The 26,088-nt window shown below is 40.5% G+C and overlaps 1 protein-coding gene across 1 annotated transcript in view; it reads left to right on the top strand.

Annotated features, from left to right (window-relative positions):
* Positions 1-24,758, top strand: part of KCNK13 (potassium channel, two pore domain subfamily K, member 13) — a 55,616-nt gene extending 30,858 nt beyond the window's left edge. Inside the window, exon 2 of the mRNA XM_014947014.1 lies at positions 22,478-24,758. Within this exon, the coding sequence (XP_014802500.1) occupies positions 22,478-23,370 (893 nt within the window). The 3' untranslated portion in view covers positions 23,371-24,758. The remainder of the gene's footprint in view (positions 1-22,477) is intronic.
* Positions 24,759-26,088: the final 1,330 nt, after the last annotated feature.

The raw sequence follows: 26,088 nt of genomic DNA, 5'->3' as shown, positions 1-26,088 counted from the left end.
ATTAAAATACATGAGAGGATGCTCTATGGAAGGTATTTATATCCAGGGACATAGATATGAAAGAAAGCTAATTTAATGTTTTCTTCTAGCCTTTAATTACCATTCCATGTGCTGATGAACAGATTATTGTGGCAGGCATGGTGTTTATTTAATGGAAACATTTTTGAGTAATCATTTCTCTGTAGTGTTTGCGGCCAAAATATTATGGCATTGTATATTGCTGCCTGAGAATCTGCTCAGATATAAAAGCAGAACTGATACCTGTTAGTTTGCACTAACTGCAAAATAATTGAAAAATCCCTCAGAAGGGCCTCAGATGGCAATTACAGAAATGCTTTGGTGTTGTTTTTCTCACTTTTAGTTGTTGTCCTGGTTTGAAGACTCTGTTATTAACACTGAAGAAGGAAATGAAATACTTGACTTTTGAGTTGTTTTTGATTTGAATTGTAGAAACAAAATTTCTCTCTGGGACAACCAATAGTGTTTTTATCAGGATCGCCTTAAACCATTAAAAATTAAAAAGCACAGAGCATCAGATACTGATATCACTGAAAGAAAATTTCAGACTCATCTATAGTAACTGACAGTGCACTAAAAAATGATCAGTGGGTTTGAAAGCCCATCCATTGGTTTATTTCAAAGATATACCCATGCGCTTCAAGTTGTCATGGCTTCAAGCCAGTCATTTCTCACCACAGGATAAACTAAGCAAATGTGTAAGTTTTTGAAAACAGTGACAATATTTTTAGTCATTCACTTTTTGTTGAGAAACTCAAGGGGAAGTCTGTGTGTTTGAGGCTCACCCCCACTGCAGGCATTGCACACTCACTTCTTATCTGCATGTGCCATCAACAACTGGTTTTCTTTTTTAAAAGAGTTGAAGTTCCTGTTTCCTGTCACCACTTCACTTTTTTCAAGGCAGAAGCCCCACAGCATCTGTGCACATTTCATTTCAAGGCTCTAATTTCTATCTGTCAGGCTGAAAGGAAGCATCTTTTCATAGCAGTTCAATACTGCTCATTGACATTCAGTGGAATTCATCCTGGAAGGCAGGAAAAAAAACTTTGTCTGAAAAAAGAGAAGTTTTAGGGTGTGAGAATAAGACTCAAAAGTGTCCATCGCCCATGGAGATACTCTTAACATCCCATGCAAAGCAAATATGGCATCTTCTTATGTTACATTGGCGAGACCCAGCTTGTATTAATGGAAATGCTAGCAATTAGTTCTTAATTATTGGTGTCAACAATTGCATCTTGCCCATGCTCTGGAAAACAGTGCTTCCTCTGTGGATGTGCTCATTCTGTACAGCTGCTTGAAATCTTGTCCCGTTCTGTATTTCTCGTGTAAGGCTATAATTCTTGCAATATTCCAGTTACTTTATGTGCACAGGAACAGCCAGGAAGAGAAGCTTGAAATCTTAAGAAAGTGAGATTGCTCATTTCTAGCAGGCTATGCCTGTATCAAATGCGAGAAGAGGAAAAACAGGGGCAGGGAAGCTGGATGTTTTCTTCAGGTAGAATCGCGCCTAATTAGAGCATGTCTCTAGTTTTTCCATGAGATGCTAACAGACTTCTTAATGTACCCGTTTAGTGATGCTAGAAAATCATTGGAGACTTGAAGATGTTACAGTTCCTGATATGATTTATTTCAATTTATTAAAGTTGGGCTTGGATAAAATCATCCTTCATTGAAAATATGGCAATGAAATATAAACTGGCAGTGACTATTTCACTATGACTTCTTCATAGAGCTTACTTCTATCCTCTGGGGAATAGAATACTAAAGTAAATTATATGAAATTTAAAGGCTGCTTGAAAATTTCAGGCTAAGTTCTTGTATGTCTTTGCAATTGATTTCTTGCCTTAGAAACAAATGTCATAACGTGTGAAACTCAAAGCTGCGCATGAATAATGTTTGGATGAATGAGATCCCAGGAGACTTTATTCTCATTTGAGTTTGTGTTAAAAACTGAGTAGTTTGGGGGAAAAAAAGGTTGTTCTAGCCGAATTGCCTTCATATAAAACAGAGGTGGATAGAGTCTCATCTGGACAAGTGTGTCCCGAAGGAGTCTGGGCTGGCTGCTCCTCCATCAGACTAGTGCCTAAGGAAACATAAAACAGGCAAGGAAGGTAATACTTTATCTTGGATCTGGGAAGAGAAAAGCAACAGCAACAGGATGGAATATTAAATTAAGAAAAATCAATCACTTGGTTGTGCAGGTGGGATGGAAGCGGCTCCCCGGTGCCGGTATCCGAGGGTGAGACCAGGACAGCAGGGGAAGGCAAACTGGAAGAGGCAGAGGAAAACCACTCCTGTTATGTATATTCCAGCAGCAGCATTGACGTGTCTGGTATCTTGGTTCGACGGAGCTTTCGGGGGAGGTTTAGCAGTCACGGGGGGTTACCAGAGGTGAGGCATGGTGGCATGAGTGGAGTTGCCCGTCTCGGACTCCTCAATGCAATTGCCAAGCAACTGGAGGTGAAAGTCAGCTTTTAAACTCAGGTGTATAATATCTGTTTCTGCTACTTTCTGTGATAATGGAAAGAACGAATGCTTTTCTTCAATGGAGGGTTGCACAGAAGGTTACCTGCTCTTTTCCCAAGCAGCTAAACTGCTCAGGTTAAACTGGAGTGTGCAAGCGCCTGTCAGACACCCTGCAGGTGCCTTTAGAGAAACTAAACGTGAATTTCCATGATGGTTCTAAAATAATAATAATTTAAAAAAAGTTAAAAAAATTTGTGCCCAGCTAGATGTGAGGAAGGTAGTAAATTGAACATGATGGACAACTCACCATATTTCAGGAGAAGAGAGAAGACAGCAGAGGAAGGCGCAGAGCTGACTGCTGTGCTGGCTCTCTGCACCTCCCCACCTGCTCCCTGTCCTCAGAGGAGCAGGAAACCTCTGCACCCTCATTTTAAGAAGGATGAAAACTCACATCCTCTGCCAGGAGGGGTAACTTTTAGCCCATTGGTGTATGGGCTGTGATTGTTTTGCAGTTGCTAGCAGGCCGCTGGAGTTGCCGTTACATCAGCATTTATATCCACTCTGAGAGTTGTTCCTGCTGGGATGGTGTTTCTACTTCATCCCCCCGGCTTTCTCTGCCTACATTCTCCCATATACAGTTGCCCATAGCAACACCCATTTGAAAAGGCCCCCGGTGTTGTCTCTCTGGTCCTCCGGAGGGGAGCTCTGCCAGTGCCGGCAGCAGCACTGGAGGAGCTCAGCTCTCCATGCCTCCCCTGGTGAGCAAGGACCAAAGGAAATATATCTTCAGAAGACAAGAGTTTCCAGGAATGAGAGGACAGCAGATCTGAAACCTATGAATCACTTAGTAGGAGCTGGTCTGGTGGAGATACCACAACCCCAACGTTGCGCATCTTTCTTCTAGCCCCAAATCCCTGCCACATCCAACACCCAGCACCACCTCCTCTCGCCCGCCCACCTGCTTCTTGTGGGGCTGCATAATTAGCTGGATGAAGGAACTCAGCTGGTTAAAAAAAAACTCTGACAAAAGGGTTATTTTTAACCTCTCCTCTGGATCAACGTGCAGCCACAGGCAAATGCACTGGCACGATAAGAAAGCCAACACCAGGGTTAAGGGGGCAAAAGCTGCTTCTGCTGCCTTGCCACTGAGATAAATGCTTATCAAATTTCAGTGTAAATTGAGAAAGCTATATTTTTTGTCAGTATAGCTGACAACTTTTGTATTTATGCTGACAATGCTGGTGTAACTGCAGCAACAGGACTCAGGCAGAACTTGGTAGGTGGGACCCACTCACCCTGGAGTCCTGCACTCAAATTTGCCATCACCAGAAAGTATAAAGGATTTGGTAAAAGATGCCAGTGCTGATCAAGAGCCGGCATCTGTCAAGTCTGTGCTTTGCAGGTCCACATTCCAGTCTTTTTCAAACTTAATGCTGGGATGTTTGGACTCAGATCTCAGCTCTCTGCATCAGGTCATTTATCCTCATGCCAAGCTCCTTCTGCATCCTCTTTCTTTCCTGCTTCCCCAACATACACCACCACCTGCCAGTTACGTGAACCCATGGCTCTGCGGCTTTTAACCCATCAGATTACACAAATTCTGTTTACTCAAATAGCAAAACTACAACCATGAGGTGTCTGAGCAAGAGCTGCTGGAATTGGTATGTTGTAACTTGGAATAGTGGTGCAGCTGAAAACTGGGTATTGAAGCTTCAAAGTCCTCAAGCCTGTCCCTCATCAATACTAATAATGCCTTCATTTTCTATACTGAATTTGTCTTAATAAGGATGAGTTTATTATTTCTGTTCTTAGAGCTATGGCTGTTCTCATGTCCGGATACAAATTAGAAAAGAAGTGTGTGTATTTTCAAACTGAACTTGAATTTCTATTCGTTATGTAAAGCATGCGGTTTAGAGGCACTTGGAAAATACATAGTAGGTGTGTAAATCCTGGAGGAGAAGCTTATGGAAATGGTGGTGGGAACATAGATTTTCCTTAGCCAGTGCAGTGGGTAGAAAAGCTCAAATACTCACAGATACCTTCCTACTCAAAGCAGTCAACCCATGTTAAGTTTTTAAATCAGTTCAGCCCCAGGGGGATCAGTACAGGCGGTGCCATATGCTTTGCCTCTCTCCAAAGAGAGTATTGCTGCAACAACGGGCTGTGTAAAATGGGGAATTCAGAAGTTTTAAAATTATGTACTAGCATCTTACAAGCCAAGGATGTTTCATTTTGAAGGCGTCTGTATTCTACCAGTCAGTATCATTACATTGTGGAAGACCTGGTCCTTGAGCAGGCTGCTTTAACGTGTGCCTACTTGTACAGCACTGGAATAAATCTGTCATTTCCACACACCCGCTCACATCATTAAGTTGTGACTGTGCTGAATTACTGCCCTCACATCACTGAGCTTATAAACAGTCACTTCAGCCTATTTAAAATAGAATTAATTGGAGGATGCCATAGTAAAGACTCAAAATTTACTAATCTGAGTAGAAAAAGTGAAGCAATATTCATTTGCAGAAGAAAAAGCATAACTAAAAGGATGAACTCAGATTTTTATCATTTGCTTTTTATGGGGATATATAAAAGATGGCAGTTTGGGTTTTTTTAATTTGTATTTTGTCATGTACCAAAGTTAGGGAACACCATAGGCATTGATGCTTTCAATAGCCTTGCAGTGAGCAAAGTCCCTGAGAAAAGCAGTTACTGTTCCTCATGCTGAATGGGCTGCAAAGCAAACGGTGTCTTTGCCTGAATCATCCGAGATCTCAGACTCAATTGTTCCAAGGTAAAAATAGCAAAGTCTTCAACTGAAATTGTGAGTGTTCTGTGGAAAGATAAGAGTGCCAGAACTGCACATCCTCTTCCTCACAAGCTCCAAGGCCTTGACTGTGGCAAGAGATGTAGGAGGTAATCTACAGAGCACTGTGTATTTTCGTAATTGAGTTGTGAACAAAAACTGGAATACATGTAGTCATGATTATTCTGGTTGAAGGGCAATACGTACCTTAATAATGTATGGGGAGACTACAGTGATTTGCAATTTGAACTATAGATTTTTAGCCATAGAGTCTTGTACACAAATTTACATTGACATGCAGTAAAGTCATCCTGGTTTGCCAATATCCCTTAATAATTTTATGAAAACAGAGTAGTTCTCACATTAAAACTTGTTTTGGGAGGATGTACCCAAAATTTAGCCATGTACATGATGTCAGTCAGCCCAGCCTCCCTCATCTCAGTGTTGTTTTTTATTGTGTCAATAAGTCTATCATGTTTGATCTTTGTGAAATGCTGGAAGTTGATTAATTAGATGTTTCTGAGATGTTCATAGTAGCTATTTTCCAAGATATATGCTTTATTTAAGTAATGAAGCAAAGTAAGAATTATTTTCTGAGCTTGAATTAATGTTTTTGCTAAGGAACACAATAGAACTGTGACATCTAATCCAAAATTAAAGGAGAAGGTGGGAGAAAGGACAGAATCCTGCCAAATTTTCAGCAGAGTTGGAGTAACATGCAAACCTTGCCTGGGTGACCAGGGAAGAAAGTTTCTCTAAAACCATGAGAAATTCCCAACAAAGCCAGACCAATGGTCCCTTTAGACCTGTGTCACGTTCCAACAACAGCAGGAGGTGATGCCATTTGGGGACATGATCCTGGTCAAAGTCATAGGTCCATTCCCCTTGTACTCCCTCAGCATCCACAGGCATTGGATGTGGATGTTCAAAGATATGTTCTGACCCATTCCAACTGCTCTCTGCTCAGGGACACTTTGTCAATGAATTTGTCCAGCTCTTCTTTGAGTTTGCTCTTTCTGTCTGGCTGTATGGTCTCCTTTGGAGACAGATTCTAGACATTCAAAACCTTTTGTGTAAAGAAGAACTTTTTAAAGTTTTAAAGCAGTTTCTTGTTTCATTGAATGAGTTCTGGTATATCAGGATCTAGTCAGTACTGCACTCTAGCTCCGCTATTCTACTGGATGGAGTTTGCAACCCTTAATCATACCTACCTTCAGCCCATTTCCCTCTAAATAGAGAAGTTCTTTCCTCAGAAAAAAAGCTATTTCATTCCCTTAATCACTTTAGTCATCCTTCTTTTACCTTCTTTAACTCCAGTATCTCCTTCTGGAGATGTAGAGGCCAGAACTGAATGCAGTTCAAGATGTTTACAACAAGATTCTTACGTAGCAGCCAAATGATGCCCTCATTTCAATTTTAGGGCCCTTCCATTTTCTGGCTTGCTTTCCCCTCTGCCCCAAGTGCTGGTGCACATTGAGCCAATAATTTAGGAGAAATGTCAATGGTGACTTCAAGGGAAAAGTCTTGACTTTCTAGGGAAAGACAAGAGTTGGATGCAACATCGGTGTATATGGCTCTTGGTCTGCACTATTCCTTTGCTTTCCATAGTTGCTCCCACGATGTGATATCTGCTGTCATCACAAAAATTAATGGCAAAACTTCACTTCCTAAGAGGTGAATAGCAATTTTTAGGAATTTCACATCAATAGCAGCAGGCAAACCCCCAATTTCTAGACAGGATAAAATTCTGGGGAAAGTAACCATTCTATTTTTAGCATTTATGCTTCTCTTTACAAGATATTTGTATTATAGATAGATAGATCTCAATGAATCCCAGTGCAGTGGATCAAATTTTACCTCACTGCAAAAGCAATATAATTCCATTTATCTTAATATATTTATGACTAATTTGTAGAATATGGTTTGTGTCAAGGCCAGAATCTGATTGCCCAGTGAATTGCTCTGATACAACATCACATAGAAAGGGTACAGAAAACTGGCCAAAACTACTGTGTAATTACTGCTTGGTCAACTGGATTTTCCTGCCTAATGGAAATAAAAGTAATGAGTAACTAAGTTCAAGCATTTAACATATTTTCAGCCCAAACTGATTAGGTCCAATTTGATTAACTCCCTCTGACTTTCATCCTACTGAAATGAAAGGGTGTTTCTTGCAAGGACAGGGAGGAGATGGCAAGGACAATTTATATGGAAATGCTTCAATAATGAAGGGGCTGCAAATGTGTAAGGAACTACTAATAATGCAGAATTCTCCTTGGTGTTCAGATTAACATAGAGCAAATGTTTGCTAATGCCAAAGCGTCTTGTTGAATTGAAAAATTTAACTTGCTTCTTCTCTTACTTACTGCCACTACATTTTTGGGGAAGGGTTTGCACGTGCATATAATTGTATTGACCCATGCTCTGGCTTCCTACTTAATTCTCTTAGCTTTCCCATGACATTGATATTTCTACTAAATTAAATGCAGGAAGCGTGTATCTATCACATTATGCTCTTTGTCTAGAATACAGCAGCTCTTTGGGTGTGAGACCTTACGTGCAGTGGTTAGAAAAGAGGTAGGAATGCCAATTTTTTTAGGTAGTAATAAGAATTAGGTTTGGTTTACAGCAGATGAGAAAATGCATGTATCTAAGCTCTAGAAAAGAACATAAACATTTTGCAATTGGCAAACTTTCCCTTCTTTCTGTATTCACTTGGAAGAAAAGGCAGCGATGGGCTGAAGAACCCAAGTTCTTCAAAGCCTCTTTAGCAGAAGACACATATGCCAAAAATTTTAAACAGAGAGGGGACATTTTTAATAACCTGTGAAGCAATTTGTTAAAAGCCTCTGCTTCATCAATCACAGGAACAAAACAAAGCTCAACTTCTAGGATGTAAATGCATTTTCTGATCCACAGCACCTTTTGCAAGGAAGTATTTTGTTGGAGTTTGAATATTTTTAATATAAAATTTGTCAAATGTCACATGTGCCACATATGGACTGGCTTTTCTCTAAAGATTTTCTGAGAGAAAGGAAAGGGTCTATGAGGATGGTTTGCCCTGTCAGTAGCCCATTTTCAAAGGCAGATCATTTGAGGCTTCTTCCTACAATCAAAGGCATATTTGAAGGGTTTGTGAGCAGATGTTTTACTGCTGAAGTATTCATCATGAACAGTATCTTAAGCAAGAGATTGAGTCCTGAATACAGGTATAATGATTATAAAACATATTTTGTTTCTGACTGAAGAATTACTGAGCTCCAAATAGGACAGGGATTAAAATGTTCCAGCTGAGAAGAAAAGGCCATTTAAAAGCACTTCTTAATTAATTACTTTGGATGATCCAATAGATACAGCAGTTGTGGGGAAGCCTTTCAACTCTGCATTATTGTATATATGAAAGAAACCCCAGACATCATGAGGTTAGACTTCCATCCTGTGATGCTTTTTATACAGTGGGTTGTCAGCTAATAGCTTAGTATTATCCATTGATTTTGTTCATTGGGATTATCCAGCATCTTCAGTAAAAATGAATACAGATGTAAATTGATTGTATCTGCACATAATCAAGTAACAAACACTTAAAGAGGATTATTTTATATATCCTACTGCATTGCCTCCCCATCTAATGAACAAACACTAAATATATTACTGGACTGCATGACAAACTCTTAGGCAAACTGCATTGTGTCTGTAAGTAAGCATGACCCTGACACAATCACCATTCAAAAAAGAGCAGAACAGGCAGATTTGCTTTAGCAGAGTTCCTGCAGTGCACTAGGATTTTAAAACCCAAAGACTCAAGATCCTAAAGATCTATAGGGATTATACTATGCGGAAACCTATTGCAAAGTCAAGGCTGGGCACATCCTCCTCCTGTGCTGCTTGGAAACAGTGTGTTTGCTGGGAGTTATCAGTGCCTCCTTTCAATGTTACAGCTCTTTTGAGAGTGGGAACCCTGTAAAAACCAATTTCTTCAGCTGCTGGCTGGGTGAAAAAAATATATATATATATTTTTTTTTTCTATTTAGTTCACAAGACTTGTTTTCAGAAGAAAATGAGCCTCTAATGGCAGTCTGATAAACTCCCTCTCTTCAACTACTTCACTGACAGGCTTTTTATTTTAAAAGAGATTCCTTTGTGACACAGGCTTTGGCACCTGTTTTCCAGCATGTGTATTATATGCTGTATCAAAGCACTCTTTCCTTTTCATGTGTGGCAAACTGGTTTGGACAGGGCTTCCAGGAGGCCATTATAGAGAGACAAAAGAATGTACAGAGTCATTTTAGTGCAGAAAGGACTTGATAAATGGCCTCAAAACTTTTCGGATTTATTTTCACACAGTTAGCCATGCCACTGGTCACTTAAAAGTCCTGAGAAATCCTGTTATTTAATGATGTGATTTTCCAAAGTAAATGTGCTGTTCAGCTGGGGAATAAGCACTGTGAATGATGAGGTTAGAAGCATTTAAATCTATTACCAGTACAAGTGACGTCTTCAAAACTCCTGGAAAGAGCCAAGACTTTGTCATTTTGTCAAGCATTTTAAAATGAACTAAGTGTATTGTATTTGGCATTACTCATGCATTTCTTCTTCCCCTGGCAGAATACATTCTGAAATAAACAGGTGATGTTTCAGTTCCTCTAATAAGCAAGTAAAGTTTTCTCAGCTTCACCTTTTTCATAAGCAGAATGTAAAAAATAATTTTCATTAAATGTAGTTATTTAACTGATGAGCATTAACGGTATCAAATGATCCATGACACACCTGTGAAAAAGGTGTTTCCGAAGCTGTACACAGGCTGCCAACAGCCGAAACTTCTGAAAGCTGGGGAAAAGCTATCTTCCAAAATAATAATCTGAAATCTCTAGGATGATTCTAGCGATACATTTCTCTTTGTGCTTTTTAAAATGTCTTTCCTTCATTTAACACCCGTGTTTGAAGCAATGGGCCTTTCTTAAATGACTGTTTCTCAGCGCAGAGGCCAGGATGTAGCCCCGGGTTAGAGCTTTCAGACTTTCAGACAGTGAAGGTCACGCATTGCACCCCCAAATCAATCTAATCTCTTTAAAAGTTCAGCTGGGTATTTCAACTTGGTGATTGTCTTCAAGTAATGCAGAAGAAATTCCAAGTTGGTAAAACAGGTGTTCAAGTTCATCATCTTGTGTTCCTCACAAGCGCTCACAGACTTGTCAGTTCTCTGTCACCAGTTCTCCAGTGACACATACTCAGCTGAAATCTCTGATCATGTTTGCCATCAGCATTGTCTACCATCTTTTGTAATTTTAATTCATATATTAGTTTCTGCTTTTGCTTTTATGCAGAATATTTCAGAAACCTTACTAGACACCGTACCAACAGCCTTCTCTATCCCGTGTGAGCTCATGGTCCTTGCTTTGCATTTGCAGTCCCTACAGCACCTGCTTGGGAACTGTGAATTTTTTGCCCTTATTCTTAGCTTTTTGGGGCTGGCTGTCAGTCTCTGAGGAACTAAAGCAGTGTTTGTGCTGCCTTTTATGCTGTGCTCCTTTGATCTGTCCTTCAGTTTGATGTATCCAAGCGTCAGGCTAACCTCGTTTGCTGGGTGAGGTTTTCTGTTCCTTGGAGGTAGCGATGCTGAAGCTCTTGGCACACGGTGGTTCTGGTGGTGATGGCTCCCAACCTTCCTCTCTGCCATCAAGATAAGGCTCAAAATTGCTTAGGAAAATGTAATCACACGCAAACACACGTGCACATATACTGTTTTTTTCATGTTACCAAAAATTAGCTTTCCTTATCTGTGTCCAGCTTCCTTTTTACAGTCCGAGTTGTCCTATTTAAAAGGAAAATTTTAGTGTAGATGAACCTATGGCTTACGTAGCACACAACATTATGTTCCTATTCCTTAATAGCTGGAGTAATGATGTTTACATAGACTGACTGACTGAAAACAAGCCCTTGAAACAGTGTTAATTACATTCACAATTCAGACAAAGTATTATCCTGCCAAGACGAATTATGGCTTGAAGTTACTGCTTATTGTTAGTAAGGTAGGCTACTGAACAGAAAAAAAAGGTTTATATACACATATTTGTATTCTGATAAGTGGTCAGGGTGGACCAGATCCAGAGTTGCACCCCTATATAAGGCTCGAGTACCTTTTCATACGAAATACTAATATTTAGTTAAATATTCAACACAAATCTGTTAATAAAATTTAGATTATTTAATTAGATAAATATTTCTATGTTCTGAGACTAAAAAAATACCTACGCAAACCTTTAAATGACTGTTCAACAAGTCACAAAAAAGTTTTAAAATAGCAATGTGTTTTCGAAACTGAGCCCTGTTCTGTCCCTATAGTAACACAAAAGGTGTACAGACTTCCAGATCTATCTAGGGATGATGGAAAGGCACTGGGCACAGCACCTCAGGCTCCAAAAACTACATAAAAATTATAAAGGAAACCAGAATGTAGATGTAAAATATTTATACCTTGAATTTATGATAGCACAGGAGCTGTAACAAGTCTGTGTACATTTCTTACATGAGACCTCAAATGAACTTTAAATAAAATATAATCTTAATTCTATAAAGCAGAATGGCAGGGTTCTCATAAATTATCTCGTACAGAAAACTCACAGTAATGAAAATTATAGAGTCTCTCTCTCCCAAAGAGTTATGTATTATTTAATGACTACACAGACTTTATAACAGAGGTATCAACAGACCCATAAAGATGTTGTCTATTAAAATTGAATTTTTATTATATTTTTCATCCAGTGTTGTGCCTTTAGCATTTTTTTTTACATTTGACTTTTAGATTTCTTAACACTGGAAGCTTATTCTTAGGCTAGGCTTCTGTTCAAGGCATAACATGAGGTTTATAGACTTGAAACGAGAAGAAGGGCAAAACAGGTATCCAGCTCTCCACTCTGGTTTTAACAGTGACTCACTTTGAGCTGAACTTTGCTGTGTTAAATACAGAAATGGCCTCACATAGACTAAAATAAAACCACGTTTTTTATGCTTTCCACCAAACAAATTGGTGAAAACCCCAAGATTTTGCTATTTCTACCCTCAAAGTCCCATTCACACACTTGGCATGGCACTAACCTACGTCTGTGTCACACCATGGGGTTCTCAGAAGGCTTTTCTCAGAGGCAAGGGGATGTTACACACAATCTCTTACACAGGTCTTTTATATCCTCACGGTGGCACAGACTGAGCGTGGGACCTGTGCAGTCCTCAAAGCAGCATCTTCCTCCTGTCCTTCAGCCTCAAGGAAACTGTGGCAGGGGTGCTGTCTGCTGGGTCTGAGAACTCTCCAAACAAGTTAGGGGGAAAAAAAAAGATCTCAACCTATATGAGAAAGTGTAGATTGTACTTGGGTAACTACTTGTTTCATCAGAACATCTTCTATCATTAATTTCACTATCAATATTGCCCTTTAGGAATGGACTTAACCCTGCTAGGAGCTCTGCAGAGGTTACATCTCTCTCAGCACGCCGTTGCAGGTGCAGAGCGGCGCAGGAGGAGGCAGCAGCCATGGTGCTCAAGGCAGGGTCCCAGGTCACCAGGCAAAGCAGCAGTCTATCTGCGGATATGACTCAGCTCTAATAGCCCTGGAGACATTTCCAGCTTTTACAGCTCCACAGAGCACTCGGGATGCCCGGGCGGGAGGCGCAGATCTTGCTCAGGCAGGCAGATCCTGAAAGAGAAGAGCATATAGCACAAGGAGCTCTGTCACAAAGATGGTGAGGGGTCTGGAGAATAAGTCTGATGAGGAGAGGCTGAGGGAACTGGGGTTATTCAGCCTGGAGAAGAGGAGGCTGAGGGGAGACCTTATTGCTCTCTACAACTACCTGGGAGGACGGTGTAGAGAGGTGGGGGTCGGTCTCTTTTCTCAAGTCACAGGCGACAGGACGAGAGGAAATGGCCTCAAGTTGCACCAGGGGAGGTTCAGGCTGGATATTAGGAAAATTTTTTTCACTGAAAGGGTTATCAGACATTGGAATGGGCTGCCCAGGGAGGTGGTTGAGGCACCATCCCTGGAAGTGTTCAAAAGACGGGTTGATGTAGTGCTGGGAGGGATGGTTTAGTGATGATGCTCCTTGTTTGTTGGGTGGGTGTCTATTTTTGTCAGTTAGGTTGACGGGTGGACAAGATGATCTTTAAGGTCCCTTTCAACCTAGAAGATTCTGTGATTCTGTGATTCTGTGATTCTGTTATATCCCCTGCCTTCCTGGGCAGGCCGAGCCCTTCTCCACCACGTGGCATCTGCATGAGAAAGACACATTGCCAATGAGATAAATGCTGCCACACACCAGGCTGTCCCTGATAAAATACCATTTTGTCAAATAATTGTTGCAGGAAAGGAGAGTTTCAGGATTCAGCAAGCTCATTGCGCCCTCGTGGTCAGACAGAGGGTCAAGATGTTGAAATGAATGGTTCTGACAACCTGTATGAATGTAAGAAGGTCTCACCAGGCAGCCACAGAGTTCAGATGCTGAGCTTCCACTGATGAGAAATCACAGCGGGGTGTGCATGCATGTTTATGTGTGTGTGTGATTTTCTGCATACACTTAGCAAAATGAACCACACTGGACATTTTTTTTATATCAGAAATTCAACCCAAGTCCAAGTTTACCGCTGTCAGGTAGCTCTGACAGCCCCATGCCTGCTTCCGTGGACATCTCCTCTCACACAGTGAAAGTCTTCACAGAAATGTGTCTTTTCTTCTGTTCCTGGGAAGGACTTCATGTCCCCATTCCTTTCCAGAACAGGACTCTGTTATAATTCTTGCTGACATAGAAGTGTCATAAGGGGAGCGATGTGACATGATTTGAGAGTGCTTTAGATCTTCCTACAAGACTTTCTACAGGTGACAATTACTCCAACAGAACTAGGGTTTCCTGAGGAACACTTGCTGAGCTCCGGCAGCGCCAGCATAGGCTAACATGGCAGAAGGGAATTTTGCCAAACTATTAATGTCTGCACACTGTATGAACAGTGCTCAGTCCAGGACATTTTCTCAGTAAAGTCTTTGAGGTACAACTTCTCTGACAGTTGTTTCTTCTGCCTCTGCTTTACAAACACAAAATACCCTTACGTAGATAGTTCAGTGCAGAATGTGTCTGGGGAAAGGAGCATCAGCATCTTTGCAGCTATCTAAGACTTTCTACATTTCTCTTTCCTAATTACTGTTTTCTCGATGATCTTTTCACTGCAGCTGAAAGTCTTGGTTCACACCTGTCATTATCCTCAATCATTTTCCAGGGACTGTTCCACTAGTGAAATTCATCATTTCCCCAGCAAGTTATGACTAAAGTAGAGCTTACAGAGAAAAACAAGGAAAAGAGTTAATCAAATAAATAGAAAAACACATTAGGAATACAGCCACAACATCACAGACGAAGAGCTCTGATCATAGGTTAAACTGTGAAGCGGTTTCGTGATGATATTTATATTTCTAACATCACAGTGATCCGTTATTGTTGCTATAGTGTTTCCCCCTCTTCCTACCCACTTCCTCTTTATGGGAAAGGCAGGAGCAGCAAACTGCACACATTCAAAAAGGAAACAAAACCTCTCAGGAAGGAGAGATGTTTTGCAGAACAATAGGAAAACCCAATCTCATGATCCAAAATTAACTGCAGAATCCGTATGTCTGGTCCTAGTCTTCCTACACCCATTTATACTTGGTGCTCCAGGCTTCATTCATGAGGGATTAGGGTTGATGAACTGTTTCTCACACACTTTCAAAGTGTCAAAGGAAAAATGAAGGTTTAATTAATGTAACCTGTGAATGTCAAGACATCTAGAATTAAAACATGTGCTGAACCATGTAGCACCAGGCAGAGGGAGATCAGTGTGGGTAATGATCAGGAGAAACACTTACAGCAATTGATGGCGTTTAATTAATGTAACCTGTGAATGTCAAGACATCTAGAATTAAAACATGTGCTGAACCATGTAGCACCAGGCAGAGGGAGATCAGCATGGGTAATGATCAGGAGAAACACAGCAATTTATGGTGGTGGAGTAGTTTACATTAGAAAAGATGAAATGACCTAAATCTGGAGTAGGCAGCTGGATTCCCTGGGACTGTGTGTTGTGTGTGTGACTTGCCAGGCAAAAGATGAAATGACCTAAATCTGGAGTAGGAAGGTGGATTCCCTGGGGCTGTGTTGTGTGTGTGACTTGCCAGGATGTGGGTGGCACGAGTCCCCTGGGCTGCATCTGGGGAGCAGGGATGTGATGGGGACCTGGGCAGAGTGGGAACGGCTGGGTGGGACAGCTGCACAGCCTCCTCACAGGGGTCTGGCTTTTGGAGGCTGGTGCTTGTTTTAATTCAGCTTTTCTGGATTTTCAGAGGCTGATAAATCAAGGTATTGAGGAAAGAAAGTAGAGGAATTACATTGTTGGTAGAGTTGCTTAATTATAGAAAACTGATGTCTTTTTCCTCTTGTTCGATTTCAATATAAGCAAGCTGTCCTTAGATGGAGATCAATATTTGCTTTATGTTAGTCAATATTTACCTTCCGCTTCAGGGGAACTTCCTGTTGGACCTCAGTTCTTCTTATCAAACCGGCTATTGATAAGAATTACAGCTGCTTATTTTCTTTGGTTATACCCAGTGTTTGCTTCAGGAAATCGTGAAGCATGATTATGTTATACTATCAATGTGTTTATGCTTTTAATTGTTCTTTTGTATAAGTAACCTGTGTCCTCTTGGAATACACACAGAATATAACCTGAACACACAGGTGAATTTTAGAGCACTTTGCAGTGAGTCTTTGTATCAGAAGTTTTGCTGCCAAGACAAAATCTGCAAAATTGTTTTGCGTAGGAGGTGAGCAGTGCTTCAGAAAACTTCTGCTGACTCTATTTGGAGTTTAAATTCCTTCCAGCCTCTGAAAATGTAGCTCTGCTACAGAGAAATTCAGAATTAAGACGAATATTCAGCAAACAAATCTGAATTGTTGCTTGAGCAATATATGACAAAAAACAAACCACAATAGGTGAAGAAAAATTGCAGATACAAGGAATGTGGTTGCTCAGTTCAGCTGAATATTAGGAAAGATAACACCAGTTTATAGCAGTCAATGGATCATGGGACACAGCAAATGGTGTCATACTGATATCAGAGTAGAAATCTGAAATTTTTACCAAGAAGGCTTTCTTTGTTGCTGGGCTGGTAAAGTTAGGATTTGTCGTGCATATCTATCAGTGGTGATAATATAGTGCTGTATCTGCAGACATATCTAACAAATCAATTGAAACACTTTTCAGTACCTTAAAAACATTCAGTTTTCACAACTCAGAATGATCTGATTCTCACTTGATTAACTGTAATCTCGATTTCTACTTGAAGTTACTCTTCTTCAGGAAATGTCACCCAACTTGTAAAATAAAGTTCACTAAATTTCATCACCAGTCTCTTATAAAAAAAATGACTAGCATTTTTTTCCCTGCAGTTGTTTCCTGGTTTTATTTCTTCATCACAAGAAGCAATCTTGTATTTTCAAATAATGTCCCACGTGTCAGCCGCTGCTTTTATTTCCTCTTTTATATGATTTCATAATTTCATTCTATATTTGCTTCCCAGGCTGCCAATTTAACTTCTTTCTCTTTTGCTGTTACGCTGTATGGATCAGGCTGCTGCTCTAATTGCTCGCTAAGTCATTTCCCTTCTATATATTTGACTGGTTTTCCTTTATTGCTCATATTTGAGTAATCTTTTTCCAACTGCCAGGACTGAAGCTTTTCATGCAGGACGTGTGAAATAAGTCAAACATGAAACGGCTGCTTAGCCAAGGGTGGTTTATACCCTAAAGTTGGATTTGGTGCAAGGAGAAGAAAAGATAGCAAACGTAACAACAATTTGTAGAAAAGGCTGCAAATAAGTTCCTGGAACCCATAGGCCAGTCTTTCATAGAGGCACGTTAAGAAAGTGTAAACAAGAATATAATTAGTCCGGATTTTCAAAAAGAGGATACAGCTTTTGCAGAGGGAAGTTGTGTCTCGCAAAAATTCCAGCCTACCTCCACATTCAAAAAGATTTTTCACAAACATCTTCATCAAAGCCTCTAAAGAAATAAAACTCTAATGGGATGAAAAGTGGAGTCCTACCATTGATAAATAACCGTTTAAGGAGAACAGAAGAAAAGTCTGGGTCTCAATATTCAGTTTTCAAAATGGAAGCAGATTAACGGCAGGGCCTCTGAGGCTCTTTGCTGACGCCTGCACATTTCAACAGTCATAAACAATGTAAAAAAAGAGATAAATAAATAAATAGATAGCAACATTTCCTTAGGACAGAGAAGTATTCAGGCCTGTAATGAACTGTAGAAGAATCTCATATTACTACGTTTCTCATATTACATATAACTAGGTAAATAAATAATCGATGAAATTCAGTGGTGACAAATGCAAAGTAACACACATGGGAAAAGGTAGATGTAACTACAGCCAGACGTTGAAGAGCTCCAAGACGGCCATCATGGGAGCTCAGACCCTCTGTGGGACCTTCAGGTTGCTGAAAATATCAGTTCAGTGGTCAATAGCAAATAAAAAGGCAAACAGGAATTCCTACGAAAAAGAGAGCAAAGCACAAGACATCGGTATGCCCTGCATAAATTCAAAGTACTTTTGCATTGCGAATACAGCATATAGTTCTGGTCCCGCTCCTTCATCTTTGACAGACTATCAAGGTAGAAAGGAAACAAGAGAGGTAACAGCGCTGGTTAGGAGTATGTCTTAGACTGAAAACTAGAGATGAAATGTGATAGACTTCCGCAGACGTTGCATTGCGAATACAGCATATAGTTCTGGTTTTGCTCCTTCATCTTTGACAGACTCTCAAGGTAGAAAGGAAACGAGAGGTAACAGCAGCAGTCTTAGACTGAAAACTAGAGATTAAATGTTATAGACTTCCTCAGACTGGGGAAGAAATAGAAAAGAAGGAAATAACAGAAGTCTGTAAAATCCGAAGGGGGGAGGTAAAGGGAGAATGTGTGTGGAGAATGATGATTGCTCCAGCTACCTGCAAAAAGTGAGAAGTCTGAAATGAGTTGTCAGGCAGCAGGTTAGACAAAGACTTCTTTTTCACAAAGCATAATTACACCGTGGAACTTATTCCCTCAGGTTTAATAGATACGAAGAGTATAAAGGATTTGAAAAAGGATTTGACAAGATTGATGATGAAATTGTTAAATGTGATGTCCTCAAAGCCTCTAAACTGCTGATTTCTGTGAGAATACCCCAGGGAAGGATCACTCTCTTCATATTTACTTCCCTATTCACATTTTCTTATATGATTTCACTGTCAAAGACAATGGTCTGACCCAGCACGGCGATTCTGTGTCCTTGCAGCTTGGTCCTGCTCACCTGAGGTCTCTGATCCCAGGGCTGAAGGGTGACACCCTTCAGCTGGCAGCTGGAACAGGGACAACCATACCTGCAGTAGGTGGAGAGCACAAATATGGCAATTGCTTCTAAACCCATCATTTTTTTGCTGTAGGAAAAGCCAAGCAACTAGGAAGGCACGGTTGCACACCTGTAGTGTGCATTTGGAAGGTTGATTTGACAACAACAATACCAAGAGCTACATTTTCTGATAAGCATGACTTGCAGCTGTGAAAGATACGTAGGTCCAGTCTGAATAAACCTGATCTTATAATTAACAGTGGAGAAATACTTGCATGTGACACGTAGATATATCAAGAAAACAGCAAAAATTAACTGGCAAGTCTATACGCACAGTCTTGGAATCCTTGATGATATCAATCGTTGATTGATAAGGACTTGGGTTAACATTTTAAGGGATTGGAAATGAATCCCTTAGTCTGCTTTTTGTAAGGCTGTGCTCTCTGTTTCAAAGAGAGGGCAGCTCAGAGGCAGGTCACAGACATGGAAACAGGGGCTGCTGATCCAGTTCTGGGGTATCCCAGGAAACAGGGAAGCGTGATTCTCCTGGGATGGTACAGGGACTGGAGAAAGGCACCAGGCAGAGCAATAGGTGTCCCACCATTGTGCCAAGACCTCAAACTGACATATTTCAGCTGCAAAATTAAATCTTTTGGATTAAAACTGCTGCGTCAATCAAACATATCAATAGTAATTCAGACACCTCCTGGCCCGTTCCTCTCTGGTTCAGTTTGGCAGACAGGCAGTATCTCCTGTGGCGTGTCATAGCAACTCTCAGCTGCTACAGAGAGACCTGCCAGGCATTTATTCACATACATTTTTGCAAAAATAAAAAATAGAAATGCTGCAATATTTCAGTTTTCAAATGCTGTAGTGGCACCCCAGACTCCAATCTCCTTTTCTATAATGGAAGGAGAAAAAAAGGCATTTTACAAGCAGAGTAGGGAGTTGGCTTTTTTTAGTCCCTTGCCCTGTAGAACATCTGAAGCAAAAGAGAGGGGATGAATGCTGCTTTTCCTAGTGTCTCATCAGTCTTCTGGAAAATACATGGTGAGGCACTAATGCTGTGTCTCAGTGGGGGAACCCAGGTGCACTTTACAGCTCCCAGGTGTGGGTGGATGTCCCAGGTTCATGTGGAGATGTCACTCAGCTCTGCAACGGCCTCTCCTCTTGCCTCTCCATGCAAAAGAGCAACCTGACCAGGTCCAGGACACAGAGGGGATGTGTGGAGATATGTCCATACCTCCAGGATTTACGGAGATACCTGCCCCCAGGACACACATTGCTGTGTTAAGGGTTGTCTTTGTTTTCAGAGAGAACAGCTCATGGCTCCTCTGATGCTCGAGTAATGCATGTGATCCCAGACAACAGGCTTATTTCGGTGTCCTTGGGTTAGAGGGGGTAGTTTTGGTACAAGAGCTTTCACTGACCTCATGAGAGAATTGACTTATACATCGATCCTCTGTGTTTGCCCAGCACAAATCATCAGTAATTTTACTAAAACAAGAGCACATCCTATTGCTGTACATTTTTGTCCATGAATAAGCCACAGTTTTCCTTACAGAAATTTGGGGGGAAAAAGAGGCAGATCCCACCAAGGGTAGCAATTTTTTAGTAGGAATTAATAAGGAGTGCATTTCTAGTATGATGACCAGCAGGAAAAAAATAGGGAAAAACCTTAATCTGAAGCTGTATAGGAACAGATTTGGTTTATGTCTTTCAGAAGGGTAAAATATAATGAAATTTTTTATAGGTTTGATTTGATCATTAGTGAAATGTCATGTTCCTTTTTGAGATTATGAAACTTTAAAAGTCTGAAAGATTTTTCAAAGTGTTTTTTTCCATTCTTTTTTCTTCCAACTGATTTTTTTTTTACCGAAAAAGGTGATTGATACTTGGAAATGAAAAGTTTTATCACAAAAATGCCAAAAGAGAACATTTACTTTCACTTCAACTGTTTCAGTCTTTTACATTTTGCTCTCCTGCAGTTCTTGGCTGAAACAATTCATCAAATTTACTTGAATTTATGAATATTTCAAACATGCCATGAATCCATTTGGAGAAAAATGTAGTTACTGTCAAACAACTCCTACTCTATAATAAAGCATCCCAAATTAATCCCAGGTGTAATACTGCGATGGTCAAAGTTAATCAAGCATCGCGTGGCCCAATACATGGAAATGTGAAGCATTTCAAGAATTGAAATAATTTCTGGAACTAAAAGCTTATAGCTCATTTTTTGACAAATAATCTTTGAAGGAAAATGCTTGCTAAATTAATATCTTCATACTGCTTTTAGGTTTTTCATTTTAGTGCTTCTTTGGAAATGTTAGTATTGATTGCTACATACTGAGATTCGTAAATAGGAAAATGAAAAAAAAAAATTACATTTACTCCAGGAGGTCAAAACGGTGTCTGTGCTGAAGAGAAGGAGCTGACAAGGGGTGGAGACACAGTCAGAGCCTCACTGCCTCTCTGGATCAATGTTCTGCATCTTTTGGTATTTATAGCTCACCGTGCGTTTCCCATCATGCCTGCTTCAAAAGCACAGATTCATAGAATCAAAGAATAGTTTGGGTTGGAAGGGATCTTTAAAGATCATCTAGTCCAACCCCCAGTGGGTGCTCTTGTAAAGCCTTTGCTGGTGGGGTTTTACCTACGCAGACCTGAGCTCCGAGACAAAATCCAGTCGACTAGACAAAGGAACCCGAGGAGCTTGGGTTCTGGCCATGATGGCAGTGGCATAATTCTAGGCTGGAGATCTGAGCCTGAACTACACTTCTCTTCCCAGGGTATTTAATTTATGCTCTCCACCTTTTGGCTTCTGGCCAGCCTTCAGCCTCTTCTCTGCTTCCAAGTGCGGGGTGGGCCAGGGACACAGCAGCCCCCATGGCTGTGTGGGGCAGGTCCCACCAGCTGCAGAAAGGTTCCCCTCGTCCGTCGGTCTTTATGGGTCTGTCCACAGGGTGGAGGTCATGACTTGCAGATGAGGCAGACTGAGCAGAAACTAAGCATCAAAACTAGGATTATAGGGGGATAAGGCCGTGGAGCAGAAGGGGAAGGTAGACAGTGAGTGGAAATAGCTATGTGCCAAGGGGAACAATGGCAAAAAAGTTGTTGTCCCAAAGAACATGTCCAACATAATTTTTCTGTCCTCTCAGCAAGATTGTTTTGGCTTCATTGGTCAATTATGTAATCCCTTATCGATCCTAATCAAGCAGCAGCAAAGTTATTTATCGTCAGCATTATTCAAATTTGCTCAATGATGTTCTGGACATACTTTTTATTCTTTAGTAATATCTTATTAAAGCAAGATTGTCTTATCAATAGTTTTAGCCATAACAAAATTACTATTTGCAGGCTTTAAGAAGGGAGGGATTTGAGAGAAGACTGAAGCACCTCTGAGCTGAGAAATCCCACGAGGGAAGGGGGTGCGATAACCCAGAATCCTGGAAGTGATCTGAGGCACAAAGGGGGATGGAGCGGGCTTGGCAACCAGACCAAAATTCAGGCCTCCACTAAACCCTCCTTACTTTCCAGTGTGTTTTATTCTGCTTTTTGTTTCTTTCTGATTCTGGAGGAAATACTGGCATGAGTTTCCTTCCCCTTACTGCTGGGACATGGTCAATCACAAGTGGTTAACAGCTGGGGAGAGTGTCCTTGCTTTTTCCCAGAGCTGAGCTGGGATTTACTGCCAATTCTTCAGTTTTGCATGTGACGAAATTCCTGACACAATAACTACAGGTTGTTTTTTTTCAACTCTTCTGTTTTGTCTTCCAGGGTTTGGCATGACCACCCCAGCCACCGTTGGAGGCAAAATTTTTCTGATATTTTATGGCCTTATAGGATGTGCAGGGACCATTTTGTTCTTTAACCTGTTCCTGGAACGCTTGATCACTGTCATAGCCTACGTCATGAAGTCCTGCCACGAAAGACAGCTGAGGAGGAAAGGGGTCCTCCCTCACAATGGCCGGCGGGGCTCGGGGACCTCTGAGGTGGACAGCCTGGCAGGCTGGAAGCCCTCTGTGTACTACGTCATGCTGATTTTATGTGTAGCATCCCTCATAATTTCCTGCTGTGCCTCTGCAATGTACACACCGATTGAAGGGTGGAGTTACTTTGACTCGCTTTACTTCTGCTTCGTGGCCTTCAGTACCATCGGTTTTGGTGATCTGGTCAGTAGCCAGAACATCAAATACGAGAGCCAAGGCCTTTACCGCTTTGGCAATTTTGTCTTCATACTCATGGGGGTGTGCTGCATCTATTCCTTATTTAACGTGATCTCTATTGTCATCAAACAATCCATAAACTGGATATTAAAGAAGCTGGACTGCAGGTGCTGCCACAGATGCCAAAGAAAATTATTTCGTTCGCGGAGGAATGTGGTAATGCCGGGAAATGTGCGCAGCCGGAGAAACATCTCCATCGAGACAGATCTGGTCAACGAAAGCGACACAGACGGACGCCGGCTGTCAGGCGAGATGATCTCCATGAAAGACTTCCTGGCCTCCAATAAAGTCTCACTGGCCATCATGCAGAAACAGCTGTCGGAGACTGCTAATGGCTATCCGAGGCAAATGAGCTCTAATTCAAAGCAAAATGGATTCTCGGGGGGGGTTGGAGCCCTAGCAATTATGAATAACAGACTGGCAGAGACAAGCGTGGATAGGTAAAATAATAGCAGTAATAACAGTGAGACAGTGTGAACCGTTTCAACAAGTATAGAAGCAACATGAATCAAGTGGAAATAGCTGGGGAGAGCGTGTCACCAGAGAGTGGGATGGATGTGAACAGCATACCTCTTGTTGGAAGACCTCTGGCACTTTTTTGGGGCTATCACTTAATATCTTTGCTCTTTGAATTGCACCAGTCTTAGCCTTCCTTCTTCCCCTTCCTCCTTTCCTCAATCAGGTCACTGCAGGAGAAATTTAATTTAGCCTTCAGATCAATTTTCAGTGTCCTGTACCCCTCCATTTATGTGAAATACAGATTTCAGGATAAGCAATCTGTGGTCTGGGAAAAACCCAAGTGTGTCTACTGAACACATTCTTAATTCAATGATTGTTCTGAGCTTTCTGTCTTACTCTCCTCATACATGTTTTCCGAAAGTAGCTTATCTGAGACAAAAAGAGGAATCAGCCTTTCTCTGTGATATTTGCAGATCTAATTTAATGGAATAAAAAACCCAAACTATTTTCTTTTATATATCACTTCTTAAAATGTATTCCCATTGTGAAACAGCTAGGCTTGAAAAGCCAGCTTCTGCTGCCATTAATATTTTGTGACTCTGGAGTAATTCTATGAAAGTTGGTCGGATTACTCTGGAGCTATTGTGATGTCAATGAGAACAGAATTCGGCCTTTAAAATTTAATTTAGTTTTCCCTTTAAAAGGATACTGTCAAAAGTGATAGAATAAAAATATATCCTACTTTTGTTTTCTTCTCTCCTTTTGCAAAACACGAGATATTTTTCTAGGCTGCTTGTTCTTCTAGAATTGAATCACTGTGGCTTTCTGTTTCAAAAATATCAAATTAAATTGATAACTGTCTTGCTGACGAGCTGTATGAATTATTCCACAATAACAATCAGAGACTTTTCAAAATTTCTATTCATATTAAGCTCAATTGTGACTGATGTGATTGAGCATCAGCATTATGTAATGCAACTAGTAACCGAGTTTACACTCGGGCTTTAGTGTGCAATTAGATTGCCATGCCAACATGCGGTCTATTATTATAAGTGACTGTGATCACAAAATCACTTTGGCAGTGTCCTTTTTACCTTTCATGTAATTCTGTCGTTCTTCACCTATTTTTTTTCTGGCTTTCAGTGATGATAATGACAGGGTCTTGATTAGGGAAATAGAAAATGTTTAACTCCTCATTTTTCTCAATGAAATGCTCCGAGTGTTCATTATGACTAGAAAGGAGACTTCAGTGAGAAGAATAACAACAGAATAATATGAAAACAGAAAATAAGGTGATCTTTAATGACAGTGATTTTGTATTCGCTAACTGGAGAAATAAGGGATTAAATTAACAAAAAGTCTTAAAAATTTAAGGAAGACTGGGCTTAATTCTTGATTCTTCTTCAACCATGGAATGCATGAAAGCTAAACAGTATATGAAAGTGTAAATAAGCAGAATTGGTCACAAAGGACCTGATCCAATTCCTCTTGAAGAGAACAATACAGGCATCAGGATTAAATGTTTTCTCGCAGCTAGAAAACCTTGCAGAATACTACAATTTTAGGGAATTTAAAACACCAGTATGCAGTTCCTAATTTCTCTCATTCAGAACAGTACAGCAGCCTCTTCAGTATTATTTGTATTAATTAATATCATATCGTGGTTTTTTTTTTCATTCTGGCCAAAAGTTCTCTTATTTAGGTTCTTAATACTGTAGGATAACTTTTTAATACTCATTTTAATCAATATTTGAATTTGAAAACATAAACATACGTCTTGGAATCCTTTTATATAATAAAGTAAAACCAGATATTAGATTAAACAACTCTGCTTACTGCAAGCTGTCTTTGACATCTTACAGTTAAAATGTCCCTGTTAAAAGTCCAATCTGCTGTCCTTAGTTACAAGAATAGCTTTAAGCTGAAGCCATTAGTCCAAATTCTGGTATCAACTCAGCTGTGCAGCAGTGGAATATCCCTAATAGTATCCCTTCATATTTGCATCCATGTAAAATCCAAGTCGGCTCCCAAACTCTAGCTTTGGTGAGAAAAGTAGTCTGACTTTCTTCTGAGGGGGAGTTATGTATTAGCAAAAATGGCCACTGAATTATTTTAGATGATATTATAATACCCAAGATCCACTAAATCTGTTAAACTTTTTTTTTATTTCTCCCAAGATCTTCTTTGTCTCAACCTCACTGAATAAAAATACTTGGATATAAAAAGAGAAAAGTACTGCTCTGAAGCCTTCTTTCCAACTTCATTCAGCAATGCCTCTGTTCGCTGCCTATAGCCCCAAGATCTCTTTGTTACAGAAGTGTTCCTCATGCTGCCAACTAGAAGAAAGAGTTTAGGACTTGATTTGTTGCTTAAGCAGGGCTCTCATTTTGGGCAGAACAGCCAGGCTCTTGAAAACTGCAGCTTACTTTTACATTTCTGACAGTTGGTAACTGTTGGTTGGAAATGCCAGATTTTGCTGAGGACTGAACCCTGAAGAAGTTACTCGATGCTTCTCCCTTTTCCAGATGATTGAGGCAATGCTTGTTATCACCTTAGACAAATAACCAAAACTTTCAAGTTTCTTTAGTTCATTTATTATATAGTTCTGCGTTATCATTAATGAAGGATCTGGGTACCATACAGGATTTTCACTCAAATCCTTCCATATCTAATTAGCTTTCAAAATTTGGTTTTGGAAGTCTA

Source organism: Calidris pugnax, unplaced genomic scaffold (genome assembly GCF_001431845.1).
Source record: "Calidris pugnax isolate Ruff unplaced genomic scaffold, ASM143184v1 scaffold127, whole genome shotgun sequence".
Classification (NCBI taxonomy): domain Eukaryota; kingdom Metazoa; phylum Chordata; class Aves; order Charadriiformes; family Scolopacidae; genus Calidris; species Calidris pugnax.
Note: the sequence above shows the minus strand (reverse complement) of the source record. Positions and strands in the feature narration are given on the sequence as shown.